A 26,134-nucleotide genomic window follows, 5' to 3' on the forward strand; every position below is an offset into this window, starting at 1 on the left:
GGGCGCCCGCGGGGCGGCCGAGGAGGGGAACGGCGGTTATGTCCAGGAATGCATTGGATGAGGACGAATTTTGGAGGGGTGCTTAGGCCACTCTTGTGAAAACTCATATCCACATCTTAAAAGAAAAGACTTTGGCCGAAAATAGAGAGAGAAGACTCCAGAGTTAAGTGTTGGAAAAGTGTAGAGAGTCTAAATTGTGTGAAATTCTTCGAGAGATTGTAAGAGTAGAGGGAAAGTGAGAGATTTCTTCCTCCTTGCTGCTTCGAAGAGGAATTCTGTGTGTTGTAAAGAAAGGAAGAGATTCAGAGGAACTTCGAGAGTTTGCTTGGGGAGAAATTATAGATAAGTTTATTTACTTGTTGTAGTTTGTATGACTTTGTTTTTATATATGAATTCCGAGTTTTGTTGTGTTTTCCCATGAGATTTAAATAGTTTTCTTTGTCTTTCTCCTTGTCTTGAGAATTGTGAAATGGTGATTTGAATTGGTTTAGCCATAAAAATGTTAAAGAAATTGTGATGATCTTTTCACTTCGATCTTAATTTACTTTCAATCTAGTTAATTGATTTGCTAAAATATGTTGAGTTTTACAACTAAAGTGAAGATTACATCCAAGATTCAGGGAGGTCAAAGCCCTTGGAAGTTGGGTGCATATAAATAGGGAAATAAAATTATCGGGCGTAGAATTGAAGATTTTAGAGTGAAGTTTTGATAGGCGTAGAGTTGGTGATTCTCGAGTGACAGACTAGATTTTTATCAATTTGGTCGAGATATTGGAACCTTTGGACCAGTTAGTGTTATAGTTAGGGCACGGTGGGTAGTCTAGAAGTGAGAGTCGGTATCCTTCCAGACTATCCGCAGATTCAGTAAACAAGCGTAGGATTAGTCAATGTTCTTTATGCTTGGACCAAAGGGTAAAGAATAGGTATGCTCTTATTTGGCACAATACAATTTGAACTGATTCACTTTATTCATTCACTATAATTTTTTGAGAAGGAGAATGATGTTTTCTTATATATTGAATCTCACATTAAAAATCTTATTAGTACAATTAGTTATTTAAGAGTTATTAAAATTACATATTTATTTCAATTGTCTATTAGTGACAGATAAGCAATTTGAACTTCATTATTGCGATTAAGTATTGTTTTTCTAAAAACTTAGTTCGTAGTTCTAATATTACCCTATGTGGGATCGATATCTAGGACTTCATTAGAGCCTTATATTACTTGAGCGATATGTATACTTGCATTGATAAGTGTGACTTTACAATTATTGAATATTTTACACATACATCTTTATCGAATCTATAACTATTATTAAGTTTTTGGTACAGTTGCTGAGGAATTAAATCTTTTAGCAACAGTATTAAATACTTATATCTTTAAGCATATATAAAGTCGTTGTCACGGTCCCCACTTTTCAGACTTTTTCATGTCTTATCGAAACTTTTGGACAAAGCACTCATGATCTTTTTCTGAGATTTTCCCATGTTTTCTATATTTTTCATCGATTTATCGATTCGTCGGTTTCCTCATACTTTTCCTACCGTGAATCTTTTGACGATCTTTCTCGAATTTTCTGGACGATGTTTCTTTTCTTCATTAGCTTTTGTTTATATGATGCATTTCGGCTTGTTTCTTCAAATTTTGTTACTTATACCAGTTGCATCAACTACACCTAAAGAACAGCGGATCTCCCAGATATACAGGTTTGTTTTGTGTTTACAACATATTACTTTCTTGCAGTAACTCTCCTGTTGTACATTTTACCTTTTCTTTACACCGCATGTTGTACTGTTCTTTTTTCACTGAATACTCTACTGCTTGTCTTGTACTACACATTCTACTGTTATTTTATACATTGTACAACTTCAACATGTCTTTCGTAAAATGTTTAAAGAACCACAACAATAGGGCCGTCTGATTTGACATCATAATTCGCCACCCTAGAAGACCTAAACCCGACACGACAAGGAGCTTCGAGCTAGCATTGTGGGCAGAACGGTCATCTTAAACCATTCCTAAGAATTAAACAACCAAGCCAAAGGACTTCGAGGTTATTTGTCTAGCGCAACATAAATTCTCACCTCATCTTTAAGTCTTTGCACAATCATGTTGTGCAATCTAAGACCTAACTCGCCTTAGGATTCCGAGGTTGTCGTCTGTCACGACCTAAATCCTCACATCTTCCAGTCTATTTGGGTGACGTTTCATACAAATGTAAGCCCTAATTAAATAAAATTGGCAGGATGAAATACTTAAATATTTCTCCTCTAAACTGAAGCCAAACAATAGAATTGCTTGGAAAATCACTGAGAATCTCCTTCGAATCTGTAACATCCCCTAGTTCTTCTTTCGTTGGATTCTATAATGAATGTTTCAAGTTTGAATCATTCCTTTTTGCACACTTTTTTGTCCGATTTCGTTGAAAAGTCTATCATTTTGACATCCTTGAAGATAATTTTTCCTGATTTTTATCGAGAGTATTCTTAGGTGACTTCGGTTATTTAAGATGTAATTAACTATAGGAGTTGCCCTTATAAGAAGTTTTTCCGAACCCAACTTAATATAAACCTTATTTAATTTTTTATATTAAATAGGAGAAATTGTCGGTAAATAAAACGGTTTCGCAGACCAAACGGACGTTATATATTTCTTAGTTTATTTGATCGAGTTTCATCCTCAAGTTTTGTGTTTATCCTTCTTCGGGATAAATATTTGAGGTATAGTGCTCTTTCATTTAAACTATGAAAAATATGGGGTCAGTTTGATTTCATAATTTTCTAAACTTAAATTTATATGTAAATTAAAAACGTCCTTCCGAAGCGGGCGACGGGATCTCGATTCCGGTGACCGACAGCTTCTTACGGGCAACTCCCCCAACCAAAATAGTGCCGACAAATACTCACATCAAGCCTTAATAAATTCGTGATTATTTAATTGAAGTCATTCACATGCTGCTTCAGATCAAAACAAGTGATTATTTGATTCAGGACATTCACATTCTGCGCCAAATCAAAACTTTCTTGCATCTTCAGCCCATACAGTTTTTGTTTCAGATACGATTTATTCATCAAAGATTTGGATATGAACTGAGTTTCCAATTTCTTCCATACCTCCCCTGGATATTTCAGATTCATCATGTGATACATAACCTCATCTGTCAGACATAGGTATATGGTTGCTGTCACTCGTTGTTGCAATTCTTCTCAATATTCATCCTTCATAGCATTTGGTTTTGATGTTTGCAAAGCTTTCAAGATTCTTTGTTGAGCCAATAAATTTTTAACCCTTGTTTGTCACAATCCAAAGTTATCAATTCCATTGAACTTCACCACGTCGAATTTTGTACCATAAATTATCCTCACTTTGATCCTGCCACAAATTTTTCTAAATAATCCCTTAATTAAGATTCTTTTAATTAAGTTTCCCAAAAAAATGACTTTTCCTTCATTAAATTTTCTCAGTAATCCTTTTCCTTAAACTTCCATGAAAAGCTCCAATTTCTTTCTTGAAAAGCTCTGCCTCTGCTTTTCAAAAAAACTCATTTTTCCTTCCAGAAAAGCTCTGTTTTTCTTCTCAGAAAAGCTTCGTTTTTGTTTTTCAGAAAAGCTCATTTTCCTTCCAGAAAACTCTGTTTTCCTTCTCAGAAAATTTTCGCCTCCGCTTTCCTTCCATAAAAGCTTCGCCTTCGCTTTCCTTTTTCGGCTCCAGCGCGATTCAGCAATTCACGCCACCGGGCGAACTACTCCTCTGCGCAGCTTCAGAATTGAATCCCGCATACACCTCCCGCGCGAATATCTACGTCGGCGCGAAACTCCTCCCGTGAATTTCCGCGTGCATCGAGCTCCTCCTGCGTTTTAGAGAGAATATTCCCTCTAGTGGAGATGGAAGATTCATTGATTCTCATCCGACGAACAGCCTGCAGCAAACCGCTTCGGCTTCGCAAACTCCTGCGTTGGCGGCGGCCTCCCGCGAACAATCTTTCGCGCCTACGCCCACCAACCTCCCACAAACTCTTTCGCCTTTGCCTTCGCCTTCGCCTTCGCCTTCGCAAACTGGTCTTCCAACGCAATTCGCGCCCTTCGCGAACTCCTTGTTGCTTGCGCCAACAATCTTCCGCAAACCGCCAAAGTTCTTTGCTAAATCGTTGAAGCGCTGGAATTCAACGAATTCCTCTGCCCTAGCCGCCAAATCTTCTTTATTCCTGCGCCGCCGAAATTTTTCTTCCCTGCCTTCGAACCTCGCTTTAATACCAATTGTTGAGAAATTAGTGCAAAAAAAAGGAATCGACACAAATCCAAAAGAACACACAGAAATTTACGATGTTTGACAAAGATGTTTATATCCTCGGGAGCAGAGCGGCGACTTTCTTTTCAATATTCAGAAAAGAATACATAATACAACATTCAGAATTTCACATAGAGTTACAAACATGACATATATATAACTCTATAGTACAACATGTAATTACTTAAATTACCAATGTGTCAAACCGCGGAGGTGTTGCACCCGCACCCCCAACCCACATAATGAAACACCCCTGATTGGATAGATCCTTCCGCTCTACTCTGCTCGTGGGCTCCGCTCCGCTCCAGCACCTAGCACTTGTCCCATTTATGGTATATGAGTCATACCTAACAACAATCTATTAGTGGGCAAGGATTCTTATTCTTCCTATATTTTTGGTTGCCTGCTAGCTCGTACAACCATCCTTTAAAAAAGTAAAATTCTTACACTATTTAATATTTTATTTGCTGATATTACATCATAGTTATCGACATCTACATATTATCTACTATAGCTATGTACATTTAAAGAACGTGCAATATGTGACTAGTTGCATTCAATAACCATCAGCACACCCAACATCAGCCATATATTAAAAATTTGAGTGTTATGTGAAAAAACATAAAAGTTTAGGTGCGAGATATGTAAATACATAAGAATTGTATGCTATTTATGTAAATTCATCTAAGAAAAAGAAGGTATCGTTGTGTCTAATTCCGTAAATGTTGTCATTCAGCCATCCATGCATAATTTCAAATTGACATCAATAGATGGTTATTTTACGCACGTGCATTTTACAAATCGTGTTAAATAACCATCAGCACACCAACATCAGCCATACATTAAAGATTCGTGTAAGAAAGTTTAGGCCTGAGATTTGTAAATAAATAAGAATTATGTGCTGCATATGTAAATGGCCCTTAAGAAAAAACAAAGCTATCGTTGGATCTATTTACGTAAATGTTGATGTTCAGCCATCCATGTATAATTTCAAAATGAAAAACATAGAAGCATATATGGAATGTCCTGTAAGAGACTGATGCTTGCATTTTAGATTAACTTAGTGCATATTATCAATACTTGCTCATAATCTACATTCGTATTGCATAAATAGAGTTCCATGAAGAAAGTAATAATTTTTATACGGTATACTCGTACTTAAAGAGAAACTCTATACCAACACTATTGTTTATTAGCTATCATATGAAAATTGGATTATTGATTATAGAGTAAGGCTGAATACCCCTTCTAAAAAAGCCATTATAGAACAAAACAAATAAATTTACCGGGTCAAGCTGTGATCTGAAATCTCTGTCAACAACAATTCTGGCCACCGCCTGCAAAAAATAATGTAAAACCTAAAATTTATTCTGGAAATGATGGTAAGCAATAAAATAAAAACTTATATCTCAAATTTAATATAAAGTTGTAAAATAAATCCATCTTTGAATATCCATAAAATATCACCAATTTCACTCAACTCAATTTATGTGGCCAAACTTAGCATCATATTTACAAAAACATGGCCTACTTTTCAAGAGAAGGCATACACATTGTCATAAAGGTTTATTATGACTTTTGAAAAGAATAACATCAAAAATTTTATGTTTCTCTTCCTTCAACAAGAGCAAGCAAGACAAGGAACACTAAAATGAGTATGGCAAATACTAGAGCCTTGTTCAACTATACGTTGTGAAATCTTTATACCAGACCAGTTGTTGTGGTACATAGACATAAAACAAGAGAACGATCGACGAAGCGAAAAATAGAACGAGAAAAATTCACACCAGAAAAGAATAGTAACACCACAACGGAACACACAAATTTACGTGGTTCGGCAAATTGTCTACGTCCACGGAGTTGCAGAGGATTTTAGTACTTGAGGAATTTACACCAGTCGATCACCTCGACTTACAAGAAAAATTTCTTACTTTCACTTCATTGTTTTCTCTTCTTCTATCTCTGTTCTTCTCTCTCTACACCAAGATACACTGAAGAAACTCTACATCGAGATACACCGAAGAAGACGAAGAAGACAAACTTACAAGATAAATAAACCCAATTTCTCTTCTGCCATAAGTCATCAAAAAGAAGCCTAGAGAGAACAATCTTCTTCTTCCTTCTTCTTCCTTCTGCCGCAAGGAACTACCTCTTGCATTTCTCTTCCTCTACCCCAAGGAAACATTCTTCTATCCCGAGGAAACCAAACTGTGACTTCTCATTCAAACCAAATGAGAGTCGTGTGAACATTTTTATCGCGAACAGAAAGAGAGGAGCGTTGATTCGCGAACTTGAGCTGGAGTTGACGGGAGCAGTTGGCGGAAGTGGCGCGATCTTTCACGATCGAGAACAGGAAGCTCTGGCGCCGATTCGTTAAACGAAAGGAGAGATCGGGAGTTATCGGGCTTCAGCTAACAAATCTCCCACTTGGAGACCGATACACATGCTACAACATCTCTTTCCTCGAACTGATTTTCTCCACTGGCGGTGTCGCCCTTTTCTTCAACATGAATCCTTCAACTTGAATCATCCACTATGAATCCTCCATCTATGCAACTCAAAGCTTCTGTCTTTACTCCAGAAGACCAACTGAAGCTGTGCACAACTTCAGTTTTTTAATGAGTAACACCCACAGTTAACATATCAGCAGGCTCCACATAGTTTTGCACCTCCAAGCTATTTTTTTGTCACTTTTATCTCTTCTTACAACTCCCACTGCATGGGCAACATCCTGTCTCTTCTGAAAGTCTTTTTCAACAAGTCTAGCATTGTACCTCTTACTGACATCACGTTCAGTCTTTACCTAGTACACCCACTTGTTGTACAATGTCTTCTTCCTTGGTGGAAGTTCTGTCAGTTTCACTTGCTTGAACTTTCATCTTGCAAAATTTCTTCATACCTCTGTGGTTCTTCAACATTTGTCTGTGAAACAATAAGAATGAGTGCCCCGGACCCAGTTTTCTCTAAACTTTCATCACTGCCTTGTACTGTGGCCTCTAGTAAATTTTCTACCACATTCAAAGTCCATAAATCCAATATCAAGTCTTCAACAGAACTATGCACCGTCAACAATAGTGAATCCTGTGATTCTTCAGATATCAAATTTGTGTTATCATTCTCCATCTTCTTAAGATTCACGCAGTTCTTCTTCATGTTGTCAGTTTTGCTACAATTCCAACAAGTTTGTCTGTTTACTAAACTTTGATTTTGATCTCTCTATACTTGAGTTCCTGTCATGAAATCTCCCTCTGAAACCAACAATCAGTGTCGAACTCGAATATAAGATATCGTCAGAATATTTCCTGCAAACTTCCTCAGCCAAATCAAATCACGAATATCATCGTATTTCAGTTCAGATTTACCTGCAGAATTGCTAATTATTATCCTCATGGCTTCCAAACTATCTGACACAATGAAGCCAACAAGATCAGTATATATATCTCATCATCAAAATCAATTTCCATAGACGATAATTGATTTGTGATAGTATTTAAATCATTCAAGTGTTGAGCAACAGAAACAACTTCCATCATCTTCAAATTGAATAACTTCTTCATCAAGTACACCTTATTATTCGCCGATGGTTTTTCATACATACCTGATAAGTCTGCCATGAGATCTACAGTTGTCATTTCCTTGACAACGATGTATGCAACGGACCTCGATAGGGTCAATCGAATAACCCACAGAATTTATCGATCCAACAAATTACATTCAGCTTCATTCATCCTTTTAGGTTTTTTCTCCAATAACGGAAGATGAAGTTTTTTCTCATAAAGGTAGTCTTATATATGCATCCTCCAGTAACCAAAATCTGTGTCATCAAATTTTTCGATCCCTGAAACCTTCACTTCATCTGCAGTCATCATTCTTCCTCTGATTAGAACAAAGCTCTGATACCAGTTGTTGTTGCAAGATCTAGATATACCAGTTCGTTTGGTATATCTATAAATCAACAAGAAAACGATCTACGAAGCGAAAAATAGAATGAAAAAAATTCACACCATAAAAGAACAGTAACACCATAGCAGAACACACAAATTTACGTGATTCGGCAAATTGCCTACGTCCACGGAGTTGCAGAAGATTTTACTACTTGAGAAATTTACACCAGTAGATCACGTCAACTTACAAGAGGAATCTCTCACTTCCACTTCGTTGTTCTCTCTTCTTCTCTCTCTACACCGAGATACACCGAAGAAACTCTACACCGAGATAAACTGAAGAAGATAAACTTACAAGAGAAATAAATTCAATTTCTCTTCTGCCACAAGCCACCAAGATTAAGCCTAGGGAGAACAATCTTCTTATTCTTCCTTCTTCTTCCTTCTGCCGCAAGAAACTACCTCTTGCACTTCTCTTCCTCTGCCCCGAGGAAACCTTCCTCTATCCCGAGGAAACCGAAGAACTCAAACCGTGACTTCTCATTCAAACCGAAGGCATTTTAGCGCAAACAGAAAGAGAAGCGCGTCGATTCGCGAACGTGAGCTGGAGTTGGCGGAAGCGGTTCGCGACATTTCACGATTTGGCGCGGACGGAAGTGACGCGATCTTTCACGATCAGAAACAGGGAGCTCTGGCACCGATTCGCAAAATGGAAGGCGGGATCGGGAGTTATCGGGCTCCAGCTAACACTATATAAGAAATCATTGAATTAAAATGGAAACTACACCTTGCCCTATTTTCATTCTTACAGAAATTAATATGATCCAAAATCCACAATGGAAAAGAGCAAATAATATTATGAAAGAAACATTTCAATCCAGAAATATATTTGTCCTGCATTTTCCCTATAAGTTGCACAGAAAATTCTCACTATATTAATGGGCAGAAAAAAAAGCAATACAGAGATAAAAATTATCTAAGTCAAAAAAATTACAAAGTGGTACATTAAAACTAATCCATGAATTGCGAGTAAACAGAAAGTTTTCAAAAAATATTTGTGTAATAATTTTGAAGGAAAGTAAAATGAAATTGAATGGGCTACAGACTAGAAACTCCGATGAAAAATATACTCTTTCATTTACCCTCATTTCAGTCTGTGTAAGATATGTCTGCCCATCAGGATCACGTGATAAGTGAACTTTCTGTCCGAACCTCTCTCCAGCATCAGCCCATTCTTTACTCACATCAATATCATCCCACATTAGCATCATGTCTTTCGAATCCACGCAGTCATCCCAATATTTGTAGTACATAGTCATATTAAAGCATTTGACAATCTACAATGAAGTCAAATAAATAATATAAAATAAAATAAATATGCAAAAATTGCAGCCTTTCTAAGGAAGTCGCTCTCAGCAACTAATGTGGTAGTGGTATTTAGTATAAGCATAAGGAATGCATGTAAACAATTGAAATTACTATACAATAAATTAAATTCTTGGCTAAAATATTCAGCTACCTTACATTCCTGGTTAAGGAGAAAATGTTTACAGTGCATGTAAAAACGTACTATAATTTTTTAATTTGTGAGTTTAGAAAAGTCATACAAGTTGCCGCTATTAAACTTCCTAAACTTGCACCTTCATTAACTTGAAATAATTCTAATACATGGTTTATAATCTTCATTATAGTAGTGTCAGAAGCTTGAGAAAAATATTGAAGCGAAGTGATTTGTTTCATAGAAGCTAAATGAATAAGAAGTTGATGACTTCGATTTATTATGGGCAACGAAACACCAAGTTAATGACATCAAGTTTATAAATAACACCAAGCAAATTGTTTCTGAATTTATCGCAGCAGGTTGGCAGCTGGAGGGAGGAACAGGGGAATCGTTTGGGGACGGACACATCGGAATGAGTTACAGATGAAGGAACGGTCGAGGGGACTCCTGACCGGTCCAAGCCACGACTGCCGCTACAGTTACCGCCAGTTCGCGGTACAGTAGCATGTAGCAGGTGTCGCAAAAATATGCGGGAAGCTCCCGCTCCCGCGTCAGATTGGCAGATGTATACTTTGGCTATTGAAGAGAAGCTTGCGAAAAGGATTATCGTCTGAAGAAAATGGATAGAGAAGAGTATCTGCAACACAACAAAGGGATCATTTTGTCGCTTGGATTTAGAAAAAAATGAAATTTGAAATATTCATACTGAGAAGTGAAGTTCTATTTCTGTCTCGCAAAGAAAATGTGCTACGAAAATTTAAACATAAATTATATTTTCCCCATAATATTGAATTGGGAGCAACAGGACATGGCCATCAATTGAAAGAACCTATAAAACCTCTGTATTTATATGGTGATGATGTTTTATATTTTTTCACGCTGTGTTTTGCATGGATTTCACTTATTTTGCAACAATTCTTGATTTGCTAGAGTTGATACGAAATAAATACCGGAATTAAACTCCATGAACACCTTTAAAGCTCCTTTAGTGATTGAATTCACGCGAAATCAGTTAGAAATGAAATAATTTCTAACTACTACCACCCGCAAAAGCCCAAATATTAAATCCAACTCCACTTTGCTGTAATCAACAATTAACTTCGTGCAGATTATACAATAAAAGGAGCTTAAAAAATTTAACACTACATTTAACCTGTGTGAAATTAGATTAATGAATGCATTTCCTCCCACCTGCAAAGCCTTTCTTTGATTCCCAATTAAATTGTATAGTTTCTTATCAATGACAGTTTTGCTACTTCCTCGAATCAAAAAAACCGTACGATTGCAATGTACGGAACTAAAAAAAAGGAAATCGAGATACAAAACCTAGCTTCCAGCAAGCACTATTTCTCCATAAAAAGAAACACAACCGAAAAAATTGTTTTACGGAAAAGAATATCCAGTTAAATCCATGATTAGGTCAAGCAGAATCGAACTGAACGCGAAGTGAACACAGCATGCATTGCGATTACCGCCCAGCTAAATGATCTTTGCGAGGCAATAGAATCTATCTTGAAGAAGAATGGTGCATGGATAAATGTTGGGGAAGACAGCCAGACAGGAACGAAAATCGTCTTAAAACTGGAAGTCGTGAACAAAATCGAAGAACACGTACCTGTGAGATGTTTGGTGATTTTTTAGGGTGGGGGAAGAGGAAGAAGGAGACGTAAGTTAGAAAGGGAACAGTGGAGAGATCCCGTATCCGGTGAAAGCGGTTGGACTAAAGAGCTAAAGATAGTGCGTCGCTGTTGGAGGACGCGTGGCAAAATTCGAATGGTTTTATTGGCCGTTCGGTGTTAAAAAATGTGCAACTGTCAACCTCATGCGTGTGTTTTAAGTGACTTTTTTAGAGGTGACTCAAAATATTTTAATTTAATTGAAACTTTTACAAAATGAAAAAATATTATATCAGAACTTCTATCCTAAAGCTTTGTTTGTATTGAAATATTTAGTTGTGTACGAGAATATCTTATATGTGATTTGTAAAATGATGTGTTATTTTAATATTATATGTTGTTATTCGATTGTTTTGCGATATTATTGGAATATTTCATCACGTTATTTGATTTGAGGCTCAAGTGTTATTGGAATATTCCCCCACATTACTTGATTTGGGGCTATGTTATTCCAATAACATGGTGGAAATTGAAATAACATCGGGAATATGTCGAATAACATAGCCCCAAATCACGTAACCCGATGAAATATTCTAATAACACCGCAAAATAATTGAATAATATCGTATAATATTGGAATAACACATCATTTTTACAAATAACGTAGATAGGATATTCTCGTAACACAATCAAATATTATAATCCGAAAGTAGATATACCTTAGGAGCCATCCTGACGTAGTATTTTTCCTTACAAAAGTGTCACAATAATCTTATGAATTTACATATCAGCGCTCCAAATTTAATATTTTTCTTAAAACACTTTGTGTTATAAATTTATGCGTTAGAGGTGTATTTGACATTTAAAATTTAATAAAAGAATTTAAAATTGTGAGTGTTAGGATGGAAATATTAAGATTTAGGAATTAGACATAAAAACAAAATAAATTATGCGGTATGTATGTAAATTGCCCTAATTAATATTGGACGGCCGAAATTAGTTTTTGAAAATTAGAGTATTTTTTAGGTCATTTCCTTATAACTGATAACAGATAAATATGTCCATGATAATGTACGTGTAAATGACATTAATTATGTGAAAAAAATATATGATATAAAATAAGAAATATGTATTGCATGGACGGAAAAAAAGGTAAAATTAAATAACTAATTGTACATAAAAAAAATATGATAGCGTTGATTTTGATGAGATCTGATGGTCCAGAAGAAAATAGTACGAAGAAGTAGGATCTACGGGACAGAAAACCAAGAGACTTATTTGTCTGACATAGTGAAACTATTCGAGCTAAAGCTATTAAGGCCAAAGGCGACCAAACCACGGAACAGACCAAAAACAACGGGAGGATGCGGGAACGAGTCATTTGAACAATAACAAGACAAAAGGATGTCAGAACCAAATATTACATGAGAGTCAATCCAAAGAAGAACTGGATCTCTAATATCTACAACCCTCCGAGAGATATCCAGAGGCCCCTCATGAAGGGTAAATGATCAACAATCAGTCCATATCAATCAACTGACTCATATCGACCAAATTCAGCTGACCAAGTTGATCTCATATAGCCGAGCGGATCTCAGCTAATCAAGCCAACCTTGTAGACTCCAAGTCAATTAAGCTTAGCCAACCAACCTAGAGAACAATTAAGCAATAAACTCATACATGTAAAATATCAAATATGTTCAACACGACTCTCTTTAAGCATGTGCAAAATGTAACATAATCACATTTATCAACTCCCTCATAAATAAAGAGGTCATTTTATGAATAAAATATGATTGACATGCGTCTATTCAATTCTCTATATGTCTCTCTATCTCTCGTTTATTGTGTTTTATTACTGGGTGTGATTCTTGGATAAATCAGTATTCAACCCTAATATAATGTATATTTTACTCATCAACTCATTTGATATTTAATCATTCATTTTCATTATTTTTTAGGAAGATTTATATATATACCCCCTATGTTTTGTGTTGCATGGCTAACAAATAAACTTCAATTTTTATGTAGACGCTCCCTTATTTATGAATGAAAATGTGTATTTAATAGTAGCACTATGTGTTACTGGATGTAAATAATAGGTGGTGTGTGTGTGTGTGTGTGTGTGTGTCGACATCGACGTCCTAGGGTTCCACCATACCGATGGTGTTTGATTCTTCTTTCGGCTTCACTTCGACTAGTTTTTTTGGTCGACCTCTTCGGTTGTGTTATCATCATCTTCTTCACTTTCGTCCCATGGATTTCGCGCGTTTCTTTTTACTCGACTTTGACTCTCTCTCTTTCTGCTCGACTGCTCAGGATTGAGCGTTGCACTCGTGCCCTCCTTGCACGCAAGTGAGCTCGTCCTCCCTGCACGTACGTCAGCTATGATTGCAGTCCATACTCAATCCCTGTAACTTTTCATTGTTCAACTCCTTGTTCCATGTCTTCTGCTTCTTCTCAACCACCGAATACTTCAATTTTAAACATTGGGAAGGCTTCTTCTGTTGATATGGTTGGCTCTGTGGGATAAGATCAGATATTCCCTCAAGTTTATCATGAATTATTTGAAGGCCAGGGGGATTGCAATCTCATCAAGAATACAATTAGGAAGAGTGGTTAACTAGTTATATTATTTTCTGGTGTTAAAGTTTAAAACCTGGTTGATAAGTGCAAATTCGCCTTCATTGAGAAGTTTCAGTTGGGACATCCTAAAATGGAAATTGTTCGAAATATTTTATAAGATCTCCAACTATTGGGACTTTGGAAGATTGGTCTCTTTGATAAAATACATGTGATGATACAATTATCTAAAGTGGAGGACTATGCCGAAATATTTTCCAAAAAATTTATAACAATAGATGGGAAATATATGAAACTACTTGAGTGGTCTCCTAAATTTGACCCTAGCCAAAACCACCTACAGTTTCAATCTGGTTTAAACTACTTGACTTAAAGTTGCACTACTTCAACCACCAAGTTCTCTATTCTATTGGAGTTGCACCGGGGAGACATGAAATTGGATATACCCACATTCAACCTATCCAGGCCATCAGTTGCAAGAATCCTTCATGAAAGGGATATCACCCTTCCTGATGTGGATGAAATATGGCTTAGTACTACCTGCAATGAATATTGCCAGCCAATTGTTGCAAAACAAAAACCTCACCATTGCAATCACTGTAAATTGTTTGGGCACACCCTTATCAAATGTTTCAGGCTTCACCCACATTTGAGATCGGTAGGCTTTAACCACATCATCCATGTGGAGGAAAATATAGCAGAAACTGTTTAATCTTCCATAAATGTTGAACGAGAAATTGACTCATCAGGCCACTCTTCACCAACCAGATCAACAGTTTTTTTCCCACTGTTGTTAAGACTGTCTTCCTTAGACCATAAATACTACAATTTTTTTTGTAGCAGATGCCAGCTGAAGTTTTTTGGAACCTCTTATCGCGAGAGACGAGGGTACTCAAGTACTGGAAGATCAGGATCAAGGTGTGCTACAGACTGTTTTAGATCAGTAGTTAATGGATCAACATACCCCCCAAGGGTGAGCTCTCCATCGAACATCCAGCTATTGATCAGAAGGGGAAGTGATAAATCCACCGACAACACACGCTATGATTATGTGTTTTTTTTTTCATTTTTTATAATTTTCGAGATTACGTGTGGTTTATGTCATCTTTTGAGTAAGTTGAAATCTCTATGAGTGGGCTCTTTGTACCCATTCACTAAAACATTTGTATCTGCCCTTTTATATCAATTAATTTGCCTTTTCAATGTATAATAATAATAATAATAATAATAATAATAATAATTAATAATAATAATAGTAATAATAAATAATTAAGCGGCATATCCCTATTTTATTTTTATTTGATAATTAATTCCTACAGTTTTATTTATGAGATTTTTTGATCTGAATAGTATGCAGCAAACGATTTTTAAGGACACATTTGATAGTTTTAAATTAGGTTGACTTTTTTCAATTTTGTTCAATACGGAAAATTTATTTTAAATAAATTAATTAAATAATTATTTTATTAAACATATTTCTTATCGCGTTTTTACGTTATAAAAATAGGCGTGGCCATTGATCGAAGAAACACACATCACATGCTTTAAATGCATATATGATATCACACGTGTTAAATTTTTGTTATTATGTTATAAAAATATATGGCTTAATCATATAGTTATATTACTATTTTATGTTAATTTAATGAAAATTGAGGCGTTGGATAGGCGATGCTCTTCATTTAAAAAATCCAACTATGAGTATTTTGATATAAATTGGCGGAGCTTAACTGGCTAAAGGTTGGATCTTTATCTTATGAGAGGTTGTTAGACATACATGGTACATATTTATGATATTGCATGACAGAAAAAACATATGTGATGAAGTGGCTAAACAAAAAAAAAAATGTTAATAGACAGGATGTTCGCTAGAAAATGCTAGAAAATTTGGGGCCGGTTGAGTAATGGATTATCGTATTAGCGCTGCGTGATGATTCAGCACACACTCAGATGAAAATGAATCAAGTTGTAATAACACCAATAGTTTTTACGTGGAAAACCCGTAAAGGGGAAAAACCACAAGGCCTGACCCAGTTGTAAAAATCCACTATAAGTTGAGAATTACAGATGTCCCTTGTCCCACAGGCGGGAAATGGTTACTAGCTTTTCAAAATACAATGTCAACTGACGACGTCTAGTCAGCGGTGATTGATGGAGGTCGGCGATGATCGATAGTAGTTGACGACAATCGATTACGATCGGCGGTGGTCGACGGAGGTCAGCGGTGGTCGACGGAGGTCAGTGGTGGTCGACGAAAGTTAGCGGTGGTTGTCGACGGTTAGTAGTGGTCGACGACGATCGATGATGGCGAGGATGATCTTGGACTTGAGCTTCTTCTCAAAGCCTCAAGTTCTCTCTTAAGCTTTCTCATTCATGTGAAGGGTGGGGCTCTATTTATTGTATTCTGGGTGCAATTAATGCAGGAATATGAACCATTTTGATCGGACGGTCCGAAGAGCTTCCCTCGATCGGATGACGTTTGGTGGACATTTGAGTGCCTTAATGATGTCAGAATTGAGCAATCTTGGTCTCGTTAGATTCGTCTTGTCGAGATGCTCGATTCGACTTGCTCGATTCTGAATTCGACATTCGTTTGATCTCTCAAATATGTCCAGAAATCTTCTAAGAATGATTTAATCACTTGAACTGGGCTTGATTTAACTCGGATTGGACTAACTTTGATATCATTAGGTCCGTCTCATCGATTCGGTCAGTTTGACTATAAGTTTGCTGAAATCAGAGCTCTGGATGACTCTTAATTGAAGTTTGAATGTTTCTTGCTCAAGATATTATCTCGAGATCCGTGTTATGTCTCGATATTCGTGTCAGATGATGAAAATATGTTGACGGCGTATCAAGACATATATGATATTGCATGACAGAAAAGTGCCCGTGCAGATTAAGATGAGATCCGATGGTAGTAGAGACTAGTCGATCACCTTATTTGGCCAACCCTTGATCCATCGGTCGACGACAGTCCGTCTGCCAATTACAGTTCGTTCGTCTGCCGACTGCAGTCTATCGGCCGATCGCATTCTGTCGGTCGACCGTCTCATTGGACATACCCAAGTATGTGAATATTTATCACCACTATATGAAAGAGTAACAAAAATAACTTTCAGAGGCAAACTTATATTTTTTTTATTTATCATCTTATAATCTATAAATATGATGACTTTTTTATATGTAAGGTGAGGGAGGCCATTTTGGGCTCTCTCCTTCACATGTAAACCGTCTTTCTATGTATAAAATGAGTCTGTAAGCTCTCGTAAGACCCCTAGCCTTTGCCCCGATGGGGGCAATACCTGCATCACTCTCTCTTATTATTTCACTCTCTCTCTCTCTCTCTCTTTCCTGGTTTCCTACCACTCTATGTCATGGGTACGTACCACAGGACAATTTTGGATCCAACAAACAGTGCGGTGAGCGTACATGTCGTCAACAAGAATATGAACGACACTGAGGAAAAAACACTCACCCATGCATTACCATCTCTCACATGATTTTTTCCCAACGCTCTGATCGTGGCATCCTTTAATCCGCCAACGACTTCTCTTCGAGGGAAAAGTCGGTGGCTGTGGAGACCCTCAAATAGATGTGCACTTTTAAAAAACAAGTTGCTAATCATTAAACTTTGAAGATTATAGCAGATAGATGAATTGGTGTTGATGGTCACATGCTCGAAGAGGCCAAAATCAACAACGCGAAATCTCGTCAATCGGTTGCCCGATTATTGTCGATCGTCCGGTTGATTTTGTATAATTTGATTATGTACTCATATAATTTTGAAAACCTTTCTCTTTATACTCATTGTTGGGTGCGAGCAAATAAATTATATTTGGTGCTACAGTCATATTCACATATGAACCGCGCTAATCATTAATGCACAAGATTGTACCATTGGAAAAAAACTCAAGTAACTCAACAAGCTCCAAGGGGATTAAACATCAATCTGTTTTAAGTGACTACAATCTTTTATGTGCTGTTTTGACAGCTCAGAAAGGGGACAATATATGATGAAGGTTCTACATATGCCCAAAGAATTCAACGAATAGAGATTGCAAGTTTTTCCAGTGGGACGATGAGCTAAGTGACACAATACATGAGCGGGTTGTCGATAAGAGATATTTAGTGGACGATACGTTGAAAAATGTTGTGAAGGTCCTGAAATTTCTTGTGAAGGTTTTATTCATGTTTGATTTTGTTATTTTGGCATTACTTTTGTTGTTGTCAGGTTTACAATTGTTTTGACAGTCTTTATGTAGTTCGAAGAACAGATTGTACTGCATTGGATTATTTTTTTTATTTGTAAATAAACTTTTATTTTTTGGCTGAGATGATCTAAAGTTAGAATTTCAGAGTTTAGTCAAGCAACCCAATATATTTGTCTTTATTGTTGAGACATTTATATCCACGGCTATCCGAGTCATAGAAAGTTGGATCGTTTGATATGTGACAATCACTGCATTTATGCTGTTGTTGGAGGGCATAATTTGAAGATTTCTTACAATTGAGTTATTGTTCATTTGAATATGATCTTTGGCGTCGTGAGAGAAAAAAAAATGATAAATTATTATTGGATTCAATTCACAAGAATCACTGCTCAGTTTTTCAAATAGTTAAATTGCATTGTGTTTATTATATTTTATGGGTATAATAATAATTATACCAATATATAATATTATCAAAACTACATTTCTCAAGCAAATTAATTATTTTTAAAATATTAACACCTAAATAATAAATTTTCAGCAACAGCTTTATAACAATTTCAAAGACAACAACCAAACCAACCGCATTCTAAAAATTGACTTCCGCATCTCCGCCGCTCCCCTCCGCTGCCCCATTCTTGTTGATGAATTAACGCACGTGCCCCCCGCCTGAATGTGTCCGTGATCCAACGGCGAAGAGCACGCGCCGAGGACCGAACGGTCATCTGAACGGCCATTGATGGGCTCCACCGGTTCGGCCGATCTTCTTCCGGTTTCAAAGGTTAAGCCGCCTGCCGCAAGATCTAGCCAATCAGCAATTCAAAGCAACTTTCACGAAATTGCCTCTCGAAACCCTTCCGCAGCCATAAATCCCCCGCCCACCAACCTCTGTAATCTTCTGCTTACCTTCAATTTCCGCCTATAGGTCTCGTTGTCGTTTGGGGAGAAGAGAAAGAGGGGAGGTAACTACGCATTGCTAGTCGTAATTCTTATAATGGCTTTCTCCACTCTCCTAAGATCCGCCATTCCTCTTCCCGAAGCTTACCGTGATTATTTGCATGCCGATTCAATAGTTCGAGCTCCGGAGCCGTTCAAGGTATCGATATCTGTCATCCTCTTCGGCTGTGCTTTACGGGTTAATTGACTAATTAAGTTTATGTGTAATTTTAATGCGGGATTATATATATATATATTTTTTCTTATTGGGATTCCTTCCATTTTTTTGCCAAGCGGCCGGTTATTCTTAGCGGTTTAATGCAATATTAATCATCGGATTTTTGTAGCCTCTTTAATATTGCGTATACATTTTTCTAAATTGCATAATTGATCGAGATGGAACATAAGATTCAAAAATTATTTATATTAATAACCCAATTTGTTTTGATTGAATGCTTCTACACCTGGTTAGGTTTTTTGTCGGAGAAGGAGATCTAGCGCCGGCTCTGCTTGCATCCGTTCAAGTGCCTTACGTTCTACGCTTTCTTCGGGCGTGGTTTCATTACAGTTAAGCAGTTTCACAGTTGTTTATCACATAATTTGGTTTTATTGTCTACTTTTACATTTGAAGTTTTTTCCTCTAGTTTTTCTAACGGAATCATGTGTTTATGTGATTTACAGGGCAACTAGTGAAATAAGCTTTCAGCCCGCCAAGTCCACAGCAACCGAAGCACCTCTGGTCGTTCCAAGTAATCATCTTTTATTGGTGTTGGATATTGAGTAATTTTTTAAAAATTCTTCTTGGTTTTGTGATAAAAAAATTTGTCTTTTTTTCCCCTTTCCATGATTAGGATCATCAAGTGATGGAAGGGCAAAGATTGGCATCAATGGTATGCATTTTATTAATAATCTTACACCTGCTATTCATTTATCAGAGAAACTCACAGGAGGAGCATGTTTAAACAAGAAAAATTGTTTTGGTAGTCTAGTCAACATGCGGTTTTATATATTTTGTCCTTGGATGAATGCATTAGCAACCCAGGTTGTGTTTAAAAATCAGGTTAGGAGGAAAGATGACAGATTAGATCAATTCATCAGATGCCATGCATAAGGTTGTTTTTGGGGTTAACATGAAGTTTCTATATTATTACTTGAAAAGGAAACCATTCCTTGATACTTGGTTTCACCTTCCTTTGCTTCTATATTTCTGAAACACACACCATTTGTCTATATATATATATTTTTTCATTTAGTGGTATTTTTTAAATTTTTAGAAAGCCATAGTTTTGCATCACAATTTTGATTTCGCCCTTCTTTGTTCACAATTAACTGAAGCATGCATTCGAAGATTGAATGCCTCACAAAAATGATGATAAATAATTAGAAAATATAATAAGATGCATAAAACTAAATTTGCATGATTAAGAAAAGTAACAAAATAAGCAAGCCTAACAAGCCGATTGCCACTCTTGTTTGGGTTTCCTGGCCAAGTATCATAATCTTACACCAGATTAAGAAGTGTATTTGCATGCTTGATAATAATTTTATTCATGTTATCGGTATACTACTCTATTTTGCCTTTGAATACTTGACAGGATATGATACATGCTACTCATTGAAATAGTCACAAAGGTAGAAGCCGTTGGATTTACCAAAGGAGAACTTGAAGGCTCACACAAGAAGGACTTGTTTAGGAATGGTGGAGTTTTCATAGGATCGAAAGAGCCCACATAAGAAGCTTCCATGGACTAGCTACTATAAATTTTGTAATAAACTCCAATTAGTTATATTAATATCCAGAAAGTGATAAGATTGGGGATCATCTGTGAGAAAGCCATCACAATAGTGCTAAAAAAGTACGAAAAGTCTCATGCATAGGCATTGTCATAGAGGAGCATTGCATTTAGAAGTTGCTTATGAATAGAATCCAAGTTTTAATATAAATTCAGTACAATAGTTATATCACGGGCATGTTAGTGCATTCTCAAATAGCTAGTTAGAATACCATAGGTAAAATAAAAATCTATATCTTAAGTGATCTTAAACGATTGAAGTTTTGCAAACATTTTTATGTTCACAGTGAATGTTTAGTTTGGGTTTCACGATGCCATAATTATTGCCTCTTTTGTTTTTTTTTTATGTTAGTTTATTTGTGGATACTCAGAAGTTTGTGCGAATGTCACATTGACCCCACACTAGACAAAAAATCTGCCTTTCCAAGACTTATTTTGGTTGTTGGGCTAAAGTCACATATTTGATCGATTGTGACATAAAATTTGGTTAAAATACCTGAGATCTTTTACTACTGATTGACTTGTTGGTGATGGTTGGTATTTTTTGAAGATGTCCTCTCTGACATCTCCTCTGGAAGTCTAGTAGCGTGGGTTCCCCTATATTTACTTTATAGAAGATGCACAATTGCACATGCTTGGTATGATGACTAAATTGTAATTCACTCAATCACTATTCTTCAATTTTGAACTGAAGGAATACTTAGGAGTTTCTGTGAGACTGATTGGACACATTTTTGTGAAGTCTTACAAAATGGGCCATCTTTTCCATGATGATGATTTTTGTTTTTACCTCAAATTTTTATTTAATTGTTCAATTGGGGGTTATACTTAGTTAGGTTTCTTAACATAATTCATTTGAGGGAAAAATATTCTGTGCTGATAAAAAATGAAAAATAATCTAAGAAATGTGTTATAGGTAGCTTTTTGTGGAAGGACATTGTTATTCTTTTTTGAAACGCTGTGTTCTCAGTACTTTTCTCATAGTTTTCAAGCACATATAGTAAAGATTAAAGCTTATACTTGTTAAAGTATTCGATAAGACTGTTGTGTTAAGGATTAAACTTGCTTATGTTTATTTTGTTGATAACTCATGCTGATTTCTAGGAACATCTACTTGCTTAAGATTCCTAATTGCACTATTATTTGCTTCTTTTAGTCAAGTTTGTGCTGTTTAGGATAATGCAATAAACTTTTATTTTCTTTATTATAGTGAGGATAGTGATACTTATTTTTTTATGCTAATAGAACTTGAACTATTTCAGGTTTTGGTCGTATTGGGAGGTTGGTCTTACGCATAGCTGTTTCAAGAGATGACATTGACGTGGTGACTATCAATGATCCATTTGTTGATGCTAAATATATGGTATGTTTGGACTTATCATTTTACTCATTTATGGAATGGATGAGATATGAAATCACCATTCAGAGGATTTAATTTTGCAATATTGTAATTAATACTGTGTTATTAGGGGTTAAAGATTTTGGATAGATGTTCAATTGTAACTTTGATTCAATTTATTTTTTCTTTTATTATTTTACGTGTAGAATAAATCAGAGAGGGAACCTATGCTTTGTTGGAGGTTGACTATGCACAATTACTTTTTCTTTTATAGATAGATCAAACAAAGTTTGCAAATTGGAAATGCAGGAAGATGGTAGTGGCGATCCAATCCTATGTCAATGTTTTGGTCGTCTTGTATTCCGCCGAGGAATTGAGAATGATCATTGTTTTCAACATTGCATCAGCAGGAGAGTTCCTCCTAAATCCATAGATTTTGAGTCACCAGTTGGCCAATAGGGAGGAGAGCTCTATTTTTTAAGTAACCTTCCTTCTTAGAGCTTTCTTCCTGCAGCAATACTAGGAATGAAGGCTTCATTCTCCAAATCAAGGGCACTAACTTAGTGGGTGTAGCTCCACGCAATGGCCACAATCTTTCAAGGTGTTTGTTTGTGGAAAATGAAATGAAGATTACCTTACTGGGGCGGCTATTCCTTTGAATATCAATGACCCAACGCTTAAAATATGGAAATTATATGGCGATGTCATGCCTAATTAAAACATATTACTTTCAAATCCCAAACTATATACCTTTTATATTAAATTAAATTTTAAAATTACTTTCAATTTTTGATTTTAAAAAAGTTGACAGACAGATACTAGCTTTCTTGAAGCTTTATGTTCCCACCTTTGCCTTTTGCCTGGGACATAAATGCTGGGATGAATGACAAACTTTCTCAAGATCTTATTATTCCACATTCAAGGTGAACTCTAATCTAAAGAGTGAAGAGATGTGACCATATTACATTACCATAACTAGAAATGTGATGTTATGCAACAAAAAACATTAACCCGAGAAGCTAGTTAAGACTATTAGCACTGGCCATTGAGTTTGAAACTTATAGCTTTCAAATTAGTCTTAGATGTGCCTCTTAATGACATAATTAGCAATTGAATTATTATGGGCTCCAAAAATTTGCGCCTCGACCTCCCTCGACATGAATGAGATTGTGACGAGACAGTTTGGATCAAATTTTCAGAAAGTAGATGAGGCAATAAATAAAACACTACTTAAAGATTTTGCTTTCATTTTATGAGAACTTTTAAGATCTAAGATACGAATTTTTTCAAAGGCACAGGCCCCCGATGGTTAATCATCCCAATAACTGGAAAAGACTTTGGATTAAGATTAATCATTAGGTATTATATATTTAAACTTAGCACGTAATAGCAGTAAATCTAAATTTGTATTATAAAATCAATCAAGATCGCATAGTTTCGTGATCCTTGGTTGTCATGATTTATGTTCAATTAAATTAAAAGAGTTAACCGACCCAATTGATAATTACTTTGTCCAAGGGAACATTGTGGACCTAAGATGAAAGTTAACTAAGGAAACAAATTCAAATCAATTTTAGCTTATATAGAATTTATTACCATATCGGGTATATCATATAATTGACAACTCAAACGAAAGAAGATCATTAGAGAGCACAAGGGCTACAGCAGTGATCATGATATAATGGAGCTTATTAGTCAAATCATCTGATCAAATGGCTTTGGCGGTAACTGGTTCATTTATGAAGCCTAGTGGTCAAACCATGCAAACAAAAAATTAGGCCACACCCATATAGGCATAAGATTATTTTGAGTGTAAATGTAGTATATATTAAAGATGACATTCGCACTTTATAAACTTCTATTAATGATAAATTTGTCACCCTTTACAAACCGATGCATATGGTTGATAAAATTTGCTCATTAGCTTTAAATGATAGATTTTATATAAATATTTTTTAGACTTCCATAATTTGAATTTATGATTTTTATGAATAAGCCCCTCCCGTTGAGATTCATTTTAACACGATTATCGAGAAGGAGTTTGATATTTAAAATATGTGTATTTATAATTTGATTGAAACTTCATTATGAGAATTAAAGCAACATCAAGCATGTCAATTTCCAATCCTTGTAAGGAAGATGGGACTGCTTAAGGTGAAGGCTCGATATTATCGGTTTTGATTCTTGTTAGAAGAAGAGTTTTATTAGACAAGATGGACTTATGAATTGCCATATAGACAAAGCAACACGCTCGAGAGATAATGTCACTTAAAAATATTGAATTTCATTTTGAAAAGAAAATTTTTTGCAAGGCTTGAAAATATTTGTGCATGTTTATTAGAGTGGAGGCAATTCTAAAATGATTACTTTTTCCAACTGCGCTATATTCTAGAACTTAGTGTTTGATTCTCAAATGATTAAGTTCAAAAAATTAGATCAAGAGATAGAATATATGTGGGTGTTTTAAATTTATTTCTACCAAGCTCGTTCAACATTGAGATTCACTTTAACACAATCATCATTGAGGATTTTGATATTTAAAATGTTTGCATTCATAATTTAATTAAAATTCGTTACGAGAATTTATAGAAATATCAATCATGTTAATTTTAATCTTTGTAAGGAGAATGTATTTGGTTAAGGTGAAGGTTCAATATTGCCTGCTTTGATCCTTGTTGGAAGAATATTTGAACTAGACAAGAACTTACAAATTACTTTATAGACAAAGCGGTCCGCTCGAGAGCCCATGCAACTTAGGGCCTGTTTGGGGCAGCTTATAAGTGCGGCGGCGTTTTCAAAAACGACGTTGTACTGTTTGTTTCTCACGTTTTACCTGCGTTTCAAAAAACGTGAATTTTATTTTGTGAATAACGTCGCCCGCGGGATCATCCCCGCGGGCGGCGTTCCATTGTCGCGTTTTTTCTGTAATTACTCCCCTGCCCTGGAATCTCGCGATCGCCCTCTGCTCGCGATCGAGCTTCGACACTCCTTCTCTTTGCGTTTCCTTCGGCAGTGCTCTTCTTTGGGGTTTACGGTCCTCGGCGGAGCTTCCACTGGCTTTCAAATTCTTCCCATGCGTTCCTTTGGCAGTGCTCTTCTTTGGGGTTTACAGTCCTCGGTGGAGCTTCCACTGGCTTTCAAATTCTTCCCACCCTTCGTTCTCAACAGTCGCCGACCCTTCGCGTCACTTTGGTTCGTCGTCCATACCATCTGCTAATCCTTCTTTGGTTTGGTGTAAGCCTCGATAGAACTGATAGCAAGAGAATGGTAAATGTTTATATTAGGAGGAGAAAGAAATTTCTATTTTTCTACAAGAGGAGAAGTCGAAGGTTTGCGGTCCAGGAATCTCCTCCTTTTCTGTCTGGCAGTGGGATTTCTTCTTTAGAGTAGAAGCTTCAGAATAATAGAGCCTTCTCCACTGTTGACGACATTGGCTTTAGCTAGGAGCATCTGATTTATCGATAGGTAAGTTTTTCTTTTCTGTTCATTTGTACTTTTTTTTTTAAATTTGTAACCCAATTAGAAATTTGCAAGGGTTTTGCTGTTGAGCTGATTTTTTTGTTTTTAATTTGGCCGTCTCTTTGCCAAATTTGAGTTAAAGCTGAAACTGCTTTATTTTTTTATGTTGATTTACATGATATCGGCGTGCAAGGGTTCCTGTAAAAATTTCTTGATGCAAATTTGTTCATAAATCGTAGTATACTTTTGTAAATTTGTTGGAGAAATGAGTTATTTCTCTTTACTTGATTAATTTTCTTATGTTGTCTTGTTTTTTTTTTCTCTTTTTTTTTATGTAGAAGGTCACATTGCATGTAGGAATTAATGAACTCGTCACTGTGCAATCCTTTTTTTCTTGCTAAACTCTTGATGCATTGTGCATCTTATGGCAAGTTAATTAAGATTTTGACGGATAAAAGACTTTGGATTCTATTTTGTTTTGATGATTTTATTGTGAAAAAGAAAATTTAAATCTCATTTTTT

The 26,134-nt window shown here is 36.0% G+C and overlaps 2 protein-coding genes across 6 annotated transcripts in view; one reads left to right on the plus strand and one right to left on the minus strand.

The window, feature by feature from the left end:
* Nucleotides 1-11,384, minus strand: part of LOC110028733 — a 62,635-nt gene extending 51,251 nt beyond the window's left edge. For 2 of the 5 annotated variants that reach the window (XM_020730706.1, XM_020730703.1), the window contains exons 1-3: nucleotides 11,148-11,383; nucleotides 9,317-10,312; nucleotides 5,577-5,627 (exon numbers count right to left, since the gene is read on the minus strand). In XM_020730706.1, the coding sequence (XP_020586365.1) occupies nucleotides 5,577-5,627; nucleotides 9,317-9,493 (228 nt within the window). In that variant the 5' untranslated portion in view covers nucleotides 9,494-10,312; nucleotides 11,148-11,383. Of the gene's footprint in view, nucleotides 1-5,576; nucleotides 5,628-9,316; nucleotides 10,313-11,147 lie in introns of all 5 variants that reach the window. The other 3 variants (XM_020730704.1, XM_020730705.1, XM_020730707.1) reach the window with 3 other exon arrangements.
* A 7,332-nt stretch (nucleotides 11,385-18,716) lies between these two features.
* LOC110028692 (glyceraldehyde-3-phosphate dehydrogenase GAPCP2, chloroplastic) overlaps nucleotides 18,717-26,134 on the plus strand; it is a 27,344-nt gene continuing 19,926 nt past the window's right edge. Inside the window, exons 1-5 of the mRNA XM_020730642.1 lie at nucleotides 18,717-19,181; nucleotides 19,494-19,588; nucleotides 19,703-19,770; nucleotides 19,873-19,911; nucleotides 22,077-22,177. Coding sequence (XP_020586301.1) covers nucleotides 19,080-19,181; nucleotides 19,494-19,588; nucleotides 19,703-19,770; nucleotides 19,873-19,911; nucleotides 22,077-22,177 — 405 coding nt within the window. The 5' untranslated portion in view covers nucleotides 18,717-19,079. The remainder of the gene's footprint in view (nucleotides 19,182-19,493; nucleotides 19,589-19,702; nucleotides 19,771-19,872; nucleotides 19,912-22,076; nucleotides 22,178-26,134) is intronic.

This window comes from Phalaenopsis equestris, unplaced genomic scaffold, assembly GCF_001263595.1.
Source record: "Phalaenopsis equestris unplaced genomic scaffold, ASM126359v1 Scaffold000522, whole genome shotgun sequence".
NCBI classification, from domain to species: Eukaryota; Viridiplantae; Streptophyta; class Magnoliopsida; order Asparagales; family Orchidaceae; genus Phalaenopsis; species Phalaenopsis equestris.